This window comes from Rutilus rutilus, assembly GCF_951802725.1.
Source record: "Rutilus rutilus genome assembly, chromosome: 14".
Taxonomy (NCBI): domain Eukaryota; kingdom Metazoa; phylum Chordata; class Actinopteri; order Cypriniformes; family Leuciscidae; genus Rutilus; species Rutilus rutilus.
The window spans coordinates 33,194,313-33,208,578 of record NC_140219.1 but is presented as its reverse complement, the minus strand read 5'-3'; the positions used below and the strand labels follow the sequence as shown (position 1 = coordinate 33,208,578).

Here is a 14,266-nt window from a genome sequence, read left to right as displayed (position 1 = left end):
CAACCACTAGCTGTCATGCTTACAGACAGCACCAGCAGATGGCCATATTTAAGAATGACTCTTTATATGTATATGAAATGGTAACACTTTACAATAAGATTTATTTATACAATAAGAATTTTTTTAGCAATAACTAAGGTTAATAAATGTTGTAGAATTATTGTTCTTTGTTAGTTTCGACATTTACTAATACATTTTAAAGGTTTTTATTTATTTATTTTTTTATCTGTTAACCTTAGTTAATGTACTATGAACTAACATGAATGATCAAGGTACAACTGTATTGCTCAAATATCAATACATGCATATAGTTCATGAAAGCTAGTTAATACATCCTTGTTAACAAATGGGACTTGCAAAGTGGTACCAAAGTGGAAATTTACGTATGTTTCTAGGTTATAGCTAAAGAAAAACAAATTAGACCAGTAATATTTTAATTTTTAAATTATTTTCTGTAGAACTTGTTCTGTAGAACGTCTCATTTAATATTTATATAATTATTTCATTTAGCATATTTCAGTTCAGCACTGTTTTACTTGGAGTGTTATGTTTGTTTTTTATCCAATATCCATTTAAAAAAAAACTATATCGGTTGAATAATCTGTTATCGGCATGTACGGTCAAACCTAAATATCGGTATCTGTAAAATCCACTATCGGTCGACCTCTAGTTCCAGTGGGGTGAAAAACCTAGGACTAGTTCGGACAAAATCCAAGATGGCAGAACATTTTTCTTGGCGGAAATGAAATTGGAGATATTTATTTATATAAGAGCACTTATGACTACTACAAACGGTCTAGGAATTAGGCACACTTTTGCATTTTTGTTCCCTATTGGCTGATTGGGGTGATATCGCGTCAGTCTCTCCCCATATTGAGACCTACCATCTGGCCAAGTTTCAAGTCTCTAGGCCTTATGGTTTGGTCTGCACGATCAGGTTTGCGGCGGAATAATAATAATACAAATCCTTAAAATTACAATAGGGTTCCAGTGCTTTGCGCTTGAACCCCTTAATTATAATAGCTAATCAAGTTCATCTGTCATCTGGCAGCGACGGATAAACAAACAATACTTGGTAATCCTACTACGGTTAGCACCAATTGAGAAAAACTGTACTGTGACATAGCATGCCCACTTGATTTCAAACTGACAATGTCTTTCCATGCCCTCATAATGAACTTTCCATATTCATATCAGTCAAAGTCACTTTAACATGTAGGCATCCTTAGAAGACAGCTCGCTAGGTTTTGGAACAGAGCTAGTGCTTTTGCTTTCAAATCTGTATGAGTTTGTAAGAAATGCTCTTTGTGCTGGGGTGACAACTTGATCACCAAATTCGTTTAAAGATCTTAAGTTCCTCAATAAAGGCTTTGAACATTAACAGAAGAAAGTGGGACAGTAAAGGGTCTTACATGGTTAGGACTGATGCCACAGGCCTCTTGTGTTCCAGAACATTTTAGCAACTCTACAAAAAGCCTCATTCTGGCATCAAGCAAGCTAATCTCGGATCGCTAATCCCCCAGAACAGTCAAGACAGTGAGGAGAGGGAGGTGCACCAAGATCATTACATCCAAACTTCATGTCAGATTAGAATCTGAGCTCTTACATTAAAAAGATTACTGCTTTCTACTGGCTTTCTTTCTTTCTTTTTGGTTTGCTCTCTTGAACAACACAAAAGAGGAACCCATAACAGTGGCATGGAAGGGAAGAGTTGATGGAAAGACTTCATGGCAGATCAAGTCAAGATGAGGAATGGAAATGGTGTACACAGACACAGCATGCGCCAGACGACAACTCATGCTTCAAACACAACACAGGAAGTGACAGAATGTAATAGCGAGATTTTTTCCTTCGTTATACCCGACACACTCACCATCCTCCGTTGGAACATAGATGTTTAGATACAAACAATCCTCGTTTTGATCTTGTATGTAAGTGGCAACTATATCCAAGTTAAAGGTGAACCAGATTGGCATCATGATCTCCGGAACGGCGTTGTGAATGTTTTGCGGGCACACCGGCGCGAAATGAGTGGCGTTCTTGATCCCCGACCAAGACGAGGGCGGCTCAGGGGGTAGGAAGCGTTTCTCCCCCACCGGCGGGGCGGCGTACGGCACTCCCAGGTACTGGTCCACCGGTCCCAGGATCTCGCTAGGCAACGGAACCCGCGCGCCCCGTAATTTCCCGTACTGCGTGTTCACAGTGGGGTAGTAGCCTTGTCCCCAGACGAGCGTCATACACCAACAAAAAATCCATATCCACAGAGAAACGTTGCGAGCCCTGCCACCGCAGCAGTCCTGCTGGTGCAAAAGGAGCCGGTTTTTGCGCACGGCTAACCACATGGTCCTTTAAAAAGGCAGCTGCTGCTAGATGCCGACGTACGCTGAGAACCTCCTCCAGCACGTGTCTCCCGCCTTCAGACCCTCAAACACAGCCCGATTACTCCTGTCATTGAAGAAAAAACGCATAGACGAGCACCGTTCCCCTCCGGGCGAATCCTCATTCACTGTCCAGTGTTCTCGTCAGGTCCTCTCTCCTGCGGGAGAAAAACAAGACAGGAAAACGTTAAATGGGACCATCTTTTATTTACTTGTTTTTTCTGTATGCGCATAGAACAGCACTCATAAATATGTCAATGCATCCAAAGGCCTGCACAACTACACGCAAATAAAAGTTTTGCCACAGGTTGCCTTCAGAAACAGGGTTGACAGTCATCTGATGGATCTGAACTAGCTATGTTCAGATGGGATTGTGAACGGTGGGGCAAAAACATTGCTAAATGTTAATAATAAAGTGCAAATAACTGTATAACCCTCCATAGTTAAGAAGGCAAAATAGCAAATGCTTCCCCTTTCATGTCATGTCAAACCCTGTGTGCCCAATCAAACTCAAGGGTATTTTGGTTCATCAGTCACTTGGTTAACATTAGCCTGTAGCCTAATTTGACAGATGCTAACACATGGTCTGAAAGCTGAAAAATGCTTCCTCTGCTAGAAGGATTCAGAGGTAGGAAAGCAAAGTCTGAATCCAATGATCTTGTCTACTGAGAAACCTTCATCTGATTGGTTTTGAAGGCAGCGTAGATGTATCCTTTGCTGTCTTTGATATCCCACAATCCTGTGCGTTCAATCCAGTGACAGTTGAGCTAACAAACAACTTTTGATTTCATTTCTAGTGAGAAAGTTGATACAAAACTAAGTAGACTGTATAAATGAAAAAAAAGTCATAAACCATTTTCTTCATATTTTCTTTTTTTTTTACGTATCAATTGTTAAAGACAGACCTACTTTAGACTTACTGTAATTATCCAAGGCTGTTAATCAAATGCATTTGTTAAAATCATTTATTTGCATTATTTCAACTTATTTTTTTCAATAATACTTATATATTTTCCTATTATACTTGTTATACTACTTATAAGTAAAATATAATTATACAATTATAATAAATATAATCCAATGCATCTGCATTTATTGACATTGACGCTTGACACTGTGATATATTAATTACTAGCGAATTACCTTCTTATTGTTAAGCTTATGGTGTTCATAGTATTCATACATTTCAATGTTTGATTTCAAGGGCATTCTTGTTTCTTTTGTACAGTAAGCTATTTTGGTACCATGTTTGGTCGTCCAGTATAAAAGCCAACCTAGTTGAGGACCACTCAATCGGTAAATAAAACATACTGTATGTATGCAGGTTTTCCATCAAGCTAAAATAGCATCTTCTCTTTCCATATTTGACAGAAATGTATTAAAAGATTTTTTCAGGCACAGGTCCTCGTCCCCATCCCTGGAAAGCTGGTATTTGTAAGTGCCTCGCAGGCGCCTGTGCTAACACTGTAAATGCTAATGATGAGGAGGGTCGTCCCCAGTGGAGAGAAACTCTTCTCTGCTCAACTACTGATCAATTTTCAATTTTTAAAGCTTAAGACCCTGAGACCTCCATTCCTCGGAGGGCTTGGAATAATAACAAGTAGAAAATCCGGAGTTTAGTAGCGGATATTGCCTTCCAAAATGACTCTGTAAATGATTTATAATGTATCTAGTGGAGCAGTATCCACCAGACAGAGGCAATATGAATCATCCTGGAGGTGCACTTATCACTCCTCAACTCCTATCCAAACTTGGGCTGATTTGCACAAAGCCTGGCAGGAAGTTCTTCATCCTCCACCTCATCATCCGCACACACACACACACACTTGCTGCTGCCTGTGGATGGTACAGCTGATCTCCAGAGAGAAGAGAGGAAATATCCTGCGTAATCTTGGCACACTTTGAACAAATTGTTTTCTCAAAGTCATGACTTGTCCTATTCACTTACTACTCGAGTGAGAAGTGATTTTAAACAATTGATTTGACTCAACAATTGTATTTTTATTTTTTTTTACTTTACACACAGATCCAAGAATTGCACACACACAATGCAAAATACCTCACATCTCTTGCAAAATGAAGCACTGCATTCAAAATATCACAAAAGCAAACATGTGACTTACGTTGCAAACACCTTTGCCATAATATTATATTTTTGGATATATCATATACACACAGTTATTTATGAGCTACTATGTACATTTCTGTACACGATTGAAAGTAAATGGCTGAGAGATGTTGAAAATTTCATGGTTAACATGAAAGCAAAATTGAAACCAAACTATTTATTTTTTTACTGTAAGCATTTGTGGTTGTGAATACAGTATTACACAGTTCAAAAAAACTATAACTCGACCTCTGGCCTATTTCTAGGCCTATTCTAAAGCCATGATTGGTTGGTGTGAAGTAAAGCAATGTGAGGAGTGTGTGTGAGGCTCTGATGAATTAGTGTGGCATTTGTGTTTGAAAAAGGAAATCGATATACTTCCTGTTAGATTATTGTGTGTTGTGGTTTGCAAAAAGTGTTTTATGAAATTGGAAGTTAGAAACTGAGTCGAAGGCCGAGAATTAGAGTATGGTTTTGCAGATTTGGTGTGCGGTTCCGGTGTTTGAGTGTCAGGTACAGAAATTGTGTGACAAGTAAGGATTTTGTGTGTAAGCAGTTGAAACAAAACTGTAAAACATCTTGTAAGAAATGTCACACAATGATGACATTTGATCTCATTGATGTTGACCTGGTATGATGCGTCTTTAAACAGAATAAAGGCAAATGTGTTGGAATGGTAGCATAAAATGCGTAAAGCGTCAGACCCAGAGACCAGAATATCATAGAGACTTCCCAAAACACTCCAGCATTACGAATCTGAAAGCACCGCTCACCTTTTTAAGGAAACGTAAGTCTAGTTCATGTATTGTTCAGCCGAGCTGCTATGATCATTCACTCCTGATCGACTCCCAAACCTTTCTCTCCATATTAAAGTTCACACATGTCTAAAACAAAACAACCTTTTGGTGCTTGATGTGGTGAAGTCAGCTCCCGACACCTGAGGCCCTGTTCCACCTGGTATTTACATGCGTTATTGGCGATCCGAACACAAGTGGTCTGCCGAGACGCATTTCCGTTTCCACCTAATATGAACATGCGTTTCAAAAGTGTCTCCTGAGACAGCTTGTGGTTGGATTTCATTGAGACCATCCTCTCTTATTTCTTCACACTCCACATCACTTTTGAGGGAGCGCCGAGTACATTCAGGGACGCACATGTTGGATATTATTGAATATACACAGCATCATGGTTATGCTTATGTATTTTGTAAGAGATCTGATTGTTGTGTAGCTATTGGGAGTTTCACACCTTACAGTCTCATTCCATGGGTCACATGGTCTCTGAGCCAGAGACGCGGCCCGAAATAAGTTCAGTCAGTGTGCCATATTTCTTTCTTCTTCTTTTGTTTAATTGTGATTTATATTCTCAGTGCATATCGCCACCAACTGTGCTGCTGTGCAACCATGTTTAATCATATCTTTAATCAGTTTTTTTATTACTGCGGACAAAAAGTACATTGTTTGTTTGATGCTAAAAAATAAATAAATCAAAACAGAGAGACTGAACTATTGATTGAATGAAATCTGTGCTTGCAAAAATAATATTGCTGTATATATATATTTTTTTTTATTTGTTTAGCCATTTTGTGCTCACATTTGTTGAAAAAAAGTGAATGTATCACATATGCATTTTCATTATAGATGAAAAAAAAATTGTTGAATGCATTTTAATGTGTGAGATGAGAATAAAATACACAAAAATAAAATAAGTTTGTTTTATGTTACAATAGTAAATATTTAGTTCAGTCATGAAACTGCGCAGACTAATCGATCCTTTACATGCAGTCTACAAGCAATCACATCACTACCGCATGCCACAAGCTGATTGGCCTCTGCTGATCCTGCAGCCAATGAGATTGCTTGCTCAACATTTAAATAGTCTGGTTCAGTGTTTGCTGTTAAGTTATCCTGTTCATGTTTGCTGTTAAGTTATCCTGTTCATGTTTGCTGTAAAGTTATCCTGTTCAGTGTTTGCTATAAAGTTATCCTGTTCAGTGTTTGCTGTAAAGTTATCCTGTTCAGTGTTTGCTGTAAAGTTATCCTGTTCAGTGTTTGCTGTAAAGTTATCCTGTTCAGTGTTTGCTGTAAAGTTATCCTGTTCAGTGTTTGCTGTAAAGTTATCCTGTTCAGTGTTTGCTGTAAAGTTATCCTGTTCAGTGTTTGCTGTAAAGTTATCCTGTTCAGTGTTTGCTGTAAAGTTATCCTGTTCAGTGTTTGCTGTAAAGTTATCCTGTTCAGTGTTTGCTGTAAAGTTATCCTGTTCAGTGTTTGCTGTAAAGTTATCCTGTTCAGTGTTTGCTGTAAAGTTATCCTGTTCAGTGTTTGCTGTAAAGTTATCCTGTTCAGTGTTTGCTGTAAAGTTATCCTGTTCATGTTTGCTGTAAAGTTATCCTGTTCAGTGTTTGCTGTAAAGTTATCCTGTTCAGTGTTTGCTGTAAAGTTATCCTGTTCAGTGTTTGCTGTAAAGTTATCCTGTTCAGTGTTTGCTGTAAAGTTATCCTGTTCATGTTTGCTGTAAAGTTATCCTGTTCAGTGTTTGCTGTAAAGTTATCCTGTTCAGTGTTTGCTGTAAAGTTATCCTGTTCAGTGTTTGCTGTAAAGTTATCCTGTTCATGTTTGCTGTAAAGTTATCCTGTTCATGTTTGCTGTAAAGTTATCCTGTTCAGTGTTTGCTGTAAAGTTATCCTGTTCAGTGTTTGCTGTAAAGTTATCCTGTTCAGTGTTTGCTGTAAAGTTATCCTGTTCAGTGTTTGCTGTAAAGTTATCCTGTTCAGTGTTTGCTGTAAAGTTATCCTGTTCAGTGTTTGCTGTAAAGTTATCCTGTTCAGTGTTTGCTGTAAAGTTATCCTGTTCATGTTTGCTGTAAAGTTATCCTGTTCAGTGTTTGCTGTAAAGTTATCCTGTTCAGTGTTTGCTGTAAACTTATCCTGTTCAGTGTTTGCTGTAAAGTTGTCCTGCAGCAGCTTTCAGAGTTCCTCTGAACCCCTCCACCTCCCCAGCTCCACCTGCCTAGATCTGCTGCAGGACTGATGTATGTCTATTCATCCAGCAGCAGCAGCATATCTAACATGCTCACATCAGCGTGTCTGAGTATCTGTCAGCAGTAGCAGGTCCATACGTGCTCTGCAGCGACATCTAGTCTGCCAACACCAAACACATTAACATTGCTATATTTAATAACTTGCTAAAACTATTTTAAGAGTTTAATTGTGCAAATATGTCATGCCCACTGGAGCCTCATCATTAAGAAACATGTGCTGAATTCCTCTGAAGTGAACTAACCCTGGAGTTGAGGTTATCCGCTTGTTTATCCGTAAACTTAACCAGAGATGTCACATAATCTGCTTTCTGGAATACCCGCCAGGTATTATAGACCTCTAGGACAATTAGTGAGCAAGCCAAAAATTACATTTCTTTAAAATGCAGGTTAACATGATTTGTATTGTATTGTAGTTCAAGTCACTTTACTTCAGTGAGAAAAAAACAAACATATGGTATGATGTAATACAGGTTAATTGGGGAATAACGGATTATATTCATTGGTTATATTCATTGAGTTTCTGTTGGAGATTTTATTAGTATTCTTCTGCATTAAACTTTATCGCACACCTCACTTTGGAGACTTGTGAATCTCTGTCCCTGAAGTGTGAATTATGACCGTTACAGGAGTGTGCACTGGGACTCATTGTCAGCAGCCAGCGCACATAACGCTGCATAATACATGGCCACCATCTTAACACCTTCTGAAACAAAACACGCAATATGCAGAGCTATAAAGACGTCATCAAATATTATCCTAAAACTACAGACAAATATCACATTTAAAATCACGCTGGGAACCCTTTGAATTAGAAATGTTTCCCCTTTTTACTATTTACATTTTTCTGGATTCCATTTTTTTCCCCCTTCATTTTAATTGTTTAATGGAACTTTTTAACAGTTAAAATAAATGTTAGTAATCAAAAAGCATGTCTAATCAATTCATCATTAATCATGAAACTTATACAATTTAACAACAATTTATAAAAAGTTTGACTTTTTTTGGGACCTATGAAATGGTTTGTTTGATTGACTGATTGACTGACTGACTGACTGACTGATTGATTGAATCAAATTCTCTGTCAATTCCCCAAAATGTTAATTTAGTCAATTTAATTTAATTTTCCTGTATTCCATTTTAATGATAAAGTTAAACTGTATGAATCAAAAAGCAAATCTAATCAATTTAATTCTTAAAACTTTTTTTTTTTTTTTTTAATTCTTTGTTGTCTGTTTTAACTTCAGAATTTTTTAATTTAAAACAAATGTTTTATTAATGGTGGTAATCAAAAGAAGGCATAAAGAATTAACAATATAATTGTAATCAAAATACATTTAATCAAATATAATTAAATAAGTGCTGCACTGCAGAGGTTTAATGTTAAAACATATAAGACAAATTATAAAAGTCTTCTTATTATTATTATTACTTTGAGAAGTACATGAAGACATTTTTACATGTTTATTTTTTCATAAATAACTCTTTTACTATTCACAGACACTATATGGTGATTTGTGTACAGCCCAACTTTTGATTAAATTCCATTTTTATGGCTGGTTTCCACGATTTCATCCATGTTTTCCGGCCCTGCTGGAAGTAGGGAAAATGGTGCAGAAAGACCCACTACAAGACAACACTCACAGCCCATAATAACCCACCTGAAGGGTTGCACAGGACAGGGATTTAGGGAACAGAACCTTGTTGCTGGTTCAAATGTGCATGTCCTGAGGCTCAAAAACAATCAACTCAACATATGAAGGTGCACAAGATAACAGGCGACCCTGTGTTGTGTGATAACACCACCGGACAATGAGGACGGTGTAATAAAACGGCTGCATATGTGAAATAAATGTGCAGGGAATAACAGACACAACATCCCAGTGTTTACATGGTGTGTTTACACTGACAAAGCAGCAAAGCGATCAGAAGTCATAGGTTTCTAGCGAGAGCTGGTGATTCGAGGAGACGTGAGTGACAGCTAGCGTCAAGTTGAGCAGTGTCACTTGCACAAGAGCAGTGACATGATGCTATGACTTTGAACGTCTTTATCCTGGCAACTGTGCCCCAAATCACACTTCCACAACCACAGTCATTCACACCGCAGGGAGCTTTGCGGTGACACCAAAGTCCTGTTAGATGAGGTTAACAGCCGGGAATCTCTGGAATCTCACAACTAATGAAACACTCACACTCACACAAAAAGATGTTTGTCAAATGGAAATCAGTGGTGTTGTTAGTCATCAAATATAGTGTACCTCTTATGTGAACATATTGCTAATGCTAGCAATTCCACATGTGCTGCATTAAAGCGGCGCGATGCACTTTTCGCAATTTCTTAGCGGTTTTCTCGCTTTTTGCACACAGGATTCTCTATAGAGCTCCCCCTACAGCTTCGGAATAGATATTTGACAACACTGTGTTTGACAACCTGATATCACGCGATATTTCCTGACGCTGAGGCCGGCAGCCCGTCGGCCCAAAGTTGCAAGGGTGGTTTTTCCGCTCACAGGCGCGTTAGGGGGACGCGAGACGGCCACCATCCAACCCGAAAAAAAGTCATAGAACCATTCCAATGACTCCGAAGCTGTTCAGTTAAGGTAAATTAAGCTAAAAATAACTGCATCGTTCCCCTTTAATTGAATTACGAGTAAGTGATTCAGGGCACAGGTTAAAGTCTGTAATTCTACTCAATATGCTTTTGCAAAGTTGAGTTTCTCCAAAAATGTCAACTATTGTATTACAGTGGCCTACAATGGCTGTTCTTCAAAGTACACAGTCGCACCATGCAGACTGGTCTTCGGTTCTCGATGCTTTAGAGCACAGTTTTTCACAACTTTATGCCACATAACTCCAAATATGATGATCCGCTTGTGACAGGCCACTTTTTAAAAATATAAGCTAATATATATATATATATATATATATATATAATATTTTTTGTACACATATAATATACTGTATATATGTATATATATATTTAGCTTTCATTTCTAAAAAGTGGCCTGTAATATATATATATATATATATATATATATATATATATATATATATATACAGTGCTATGCATAAGTTTAGACACCCATGCTAAAGTTGACTAAAAAGAGGAATAAAAAATCATCTTTTGGAAATTGAACTTAATGCCTTAATTTAAAAAAATTAGGAAAAATCCAACCTTTAAGGACACCAATTTTCTTTGTGAATGAATAATGTATCGTAAATAAATAAATGTTCTTCCTTAAAATACAGGGTGCATAAGTTTGGACACCCCTATGTTAAATTCCCATAGAGGCAGGCAGATTATTTTTTTTTTTATTATTATTATTTTAAGATACTATGCATCCTGATAAAGTTCCCTTGGCCTTTGGAATTAAAATAGCCCCACATCATCACATAGCCTTCACCATACCTAGAGATTGGCATGGAGTACTTTCCATAAGATCATCTCTCAATGCAAATCAAACTAGCTATTAGGCTAACTGAAATAAAACCATGCCAATCTCTAGGTATGGTGAAGGCTATGTGATGATGTGGGGCTATTTTAATTCCAAAGGCAAAGGGAACTTTATCAGGATGCATAGTATCCTGGATCCATGAAGTAACTGGCCTTTACAAATAAAAATCTGCCTGCCTCTATGGGAATTTAACATAGGGGTGTCCAGACTTATGCACCCTGTATTTTAAGGAAGAACATTTATTTATTTACGATACATTATTCATTCACAAAGAAAATTGGTGTCCTTAAAGGTTGGATTTTTCCTAATTTTTTAAATTAAGGCATTAAGTTCAATTTCCAAAAGATTATTTTTTATTCCTCTTTTTAGTCAACTTTAGCATGGGTGTCTAAACTTATGCATAGCACTGTATTTATTAAGGTTCGTAATAATTTCCAACCATCAAACTGTAATTTGTTTTTGTATTTTTTTTTTCAAATTAAACCTTTTTATAAAATGATAATAATAATTACAACTACGTGTAACAATTTTTTTAAAGACCCCTAGTACTCAAATGCAGTCTTCTGCTCTCAGCTCTAAACAAATAGTTTAGCCATAAAGGAAAAATCTGTCATCTGTTTGTTATTATTCTGTCTTCAGCGGATCATAATCCTGCTGTTCATTTACATGCAGTGAAAGTAAAAGGCAAATGTCAAATTCAAAAAATGACAAATCTGCACCATAAAACTACAATAACAGTGATCCATGATTTGTGTACAACCCCTCTGATGCCTAGGGTATCTTTGTGTGAGGAAGAGTTATTACTTACAGATAATCTTCCTTTCCCCACAGTTCTCAAATAGCATTTGTACTTATGAGTTGAAATATTGCTCTTGAGTTGTATGCATTATTTTTGTCAAACGTGCTTTTCCTTTGTGCCATTTTTGGAGCTCATGTCAATGTCAATCATGTCATCTGCTTGAACTTTCTGATACCATCTACTTTATTGTTCCACAGATATGAAAATGACATGAGGGTGAGAACATGATGACAGGATTTCAATTTACAGGTGATGTATTCCTTTAAACACCTGCTGTATTTTCGCCATGGGAAAAATATAGAAATACAGAAAAACAGAAAATATTGATCGTCTCATGTGGTTGGCCTTGCTCCCGGTGATAAAGCCAACATGCAGACACACACTGCAGTTTCTACAAGAGGATTTTCAGAGACGGTTTCTGCAGCCTGCAGTATATACTCAACTACCCATCATCTATCACCTCTATAATGTGAAATAACAAATAAATATACTATCACAGACTGATGTTGGATAAAGAGAGCGATCTGGTTTTGTCATGTCACATCACTCATTCTCTTAATGTGGAGCTAGACAGGCATCACCCACTGCCTTTAGGTTGAGTCCTGATGTGCAGATGCTGCTGGGTGAGATAAGAACGTGACGGCATGATCGGCTCTGAAGACACACAGCTGTGGTTTGCTCGTCTTATCGGGTACCAGAAGCACAACAGCTGGACAGTATATTTACAGTAGAAACCCTTGATTGAAAAGACACATGTTCAAAATGCTGTGATTGCTTTTATTTCTGGAAACAAGTCAAGTGAGGGAAGTCTAGCATGAAGATTATAATATTATCTATCTCTATGAAATGCTTAATTGTAATTGGTCGATTGAGGCATCCATCCATCCATCCATATTATATTATATTATTGTACTTTTTCATTAAATTAAACATTCTCACATGCATACATACCACATATATTGTTGGCCTCAAACGAGCTGAAAGTGAAACCCCTCAAGACTACATTTACATTTCGTGAGTAATTATAGTGTTTGTAAAATTCTGGATTAACATTGCTTTAAGCGCTACAGAAAAGCATATTAATCATGAATAATGACAGTTTAGCGTGCAAAGCAAATTTGAGTAAATTCAGGGGGAAAAAAGAGATACAAAAAAACCTGATCTTCAAATATCTAAAAACCTGTGTGCAAAAGCTTAATGCATAGCGCGCGTTTATATTTCATCAAAAAGACTGCGATATAAATGATGTAAATGTAAAAAGCCAGTCTTCATCCAGAAGCACAGTGACTTGGGAAGCAGCCTTTTAATGCAGATCTGTGTCAAAGGAAAAAGAAGAGCATAGTGGACCGGACTATGCTGTTCTTTTTGCTTTGACACAGAGCAGTGAATGACACAGAAATGCACTTCAAGATTGGTGAGAAAGAACGAGGTCTAGGGTTGAGCACAGGCTGACTTTACTTCCATGCACACACAATGGTTTCAGACATTAATAACATGGTAATTCACCTTACGACATGTTACTGAATGCTTTCCATAGTCATGTGCCATAGCATTTACATGATATATCGGCCACCATATCGGTATCAGCCGATACATGAAAATTTGGACAATATATTAAAGCCGATAAATAATGTATAATTTCCTTCAGCTGAGACACTTCAGATGCGCACTGTTCATCATGATGGTTTTGAATTGCTTGAAATATGATTGCAATCATGTTAAAAAAAGAAAATAGAGATGTGCAGCGTCATATAGGCTACATACAATAATAATGAGAACATCATAATTGTGTGCTTGGGACATGGCTTTTAATGGTGAGACACTTGTTTTTATAATCAGTTTCTCAAAAATCATAGATTTATCAGCCAATATATCGGTTATCGGCTTTCAAGTACAAAGAATTATCGGTTATCGGTATCAGCCAAAATTTTTATATCGGTGCATCCCTAATTTACATGCAACTCTGGAGTACTTCAGAAAATACCATGGTACTAAAAATGTTGTGTGCAAGTTTGTACTGCAGTTAAACAAGCATTGAACTATTTTAATAAACCCAGTTTCATAGCTTGTGTTCCTCCCCTCACACACACTACATTAAGCCCATCCATTTATCAGTGGCCTCCCCTTTTTAGAAAGTCTGAAACCAGGGTTGGTGCGTAGCATAAACTGCACTCAGATCCGAGAATCCTGACAGGAACACAGAACCCTTTAAACGTCACTGCATAAAACATGTTGACTGTAAATATCGGGTCTTTGGGAGTGTCCTTCGGCTTTTCTGAATGATGGAAGTTGTGAACATGGTAAAATGCTCAACATATCACAACCTGACGTATAAGAGCTGAAATCCTTCAATACTACAAAGGCTGATTGTCTTATTGTCTGAGAAACGGTGCAAACTGAATGGTTGTTTGGAACCAACACCCATTCTGATTTAACAAACATGCCACAGCGTGTACATTTCCAGGATTATGCATTCATGCGCATTTACCTC

At 37.4% G+C, this 14,266-nt stretch overlaps 1 protein-coding gene across 2 annotated transcripts in view; it reads right to left on the bottom strand.

Annotated features, from left to right (window-relative positions):
• nlgn3a (neuroligin 3a) overlaps positions 1 to 14,266 on the bottom strand; it is a 212,715-nt gene that overhangs the window by 142,380 nt on the left and 56,069 nt on the right. For both annotated transcript variants that reach the window (XM_084430000.1, XM_084430001.1), the window contains exon 2: positions 1,874 to 2,536. In XM_084430000.1, coding sequence (XP_084286126.1) covers positions 1,874 to 2,342 — 469 coding nt within the window. In that variant the 5' untranslated portion in view covers positions 2,343 to 2,536. The remainder of the gene's footprint in view (positions 1 to 1,873; positions 2,537 to 14,266) is intronic.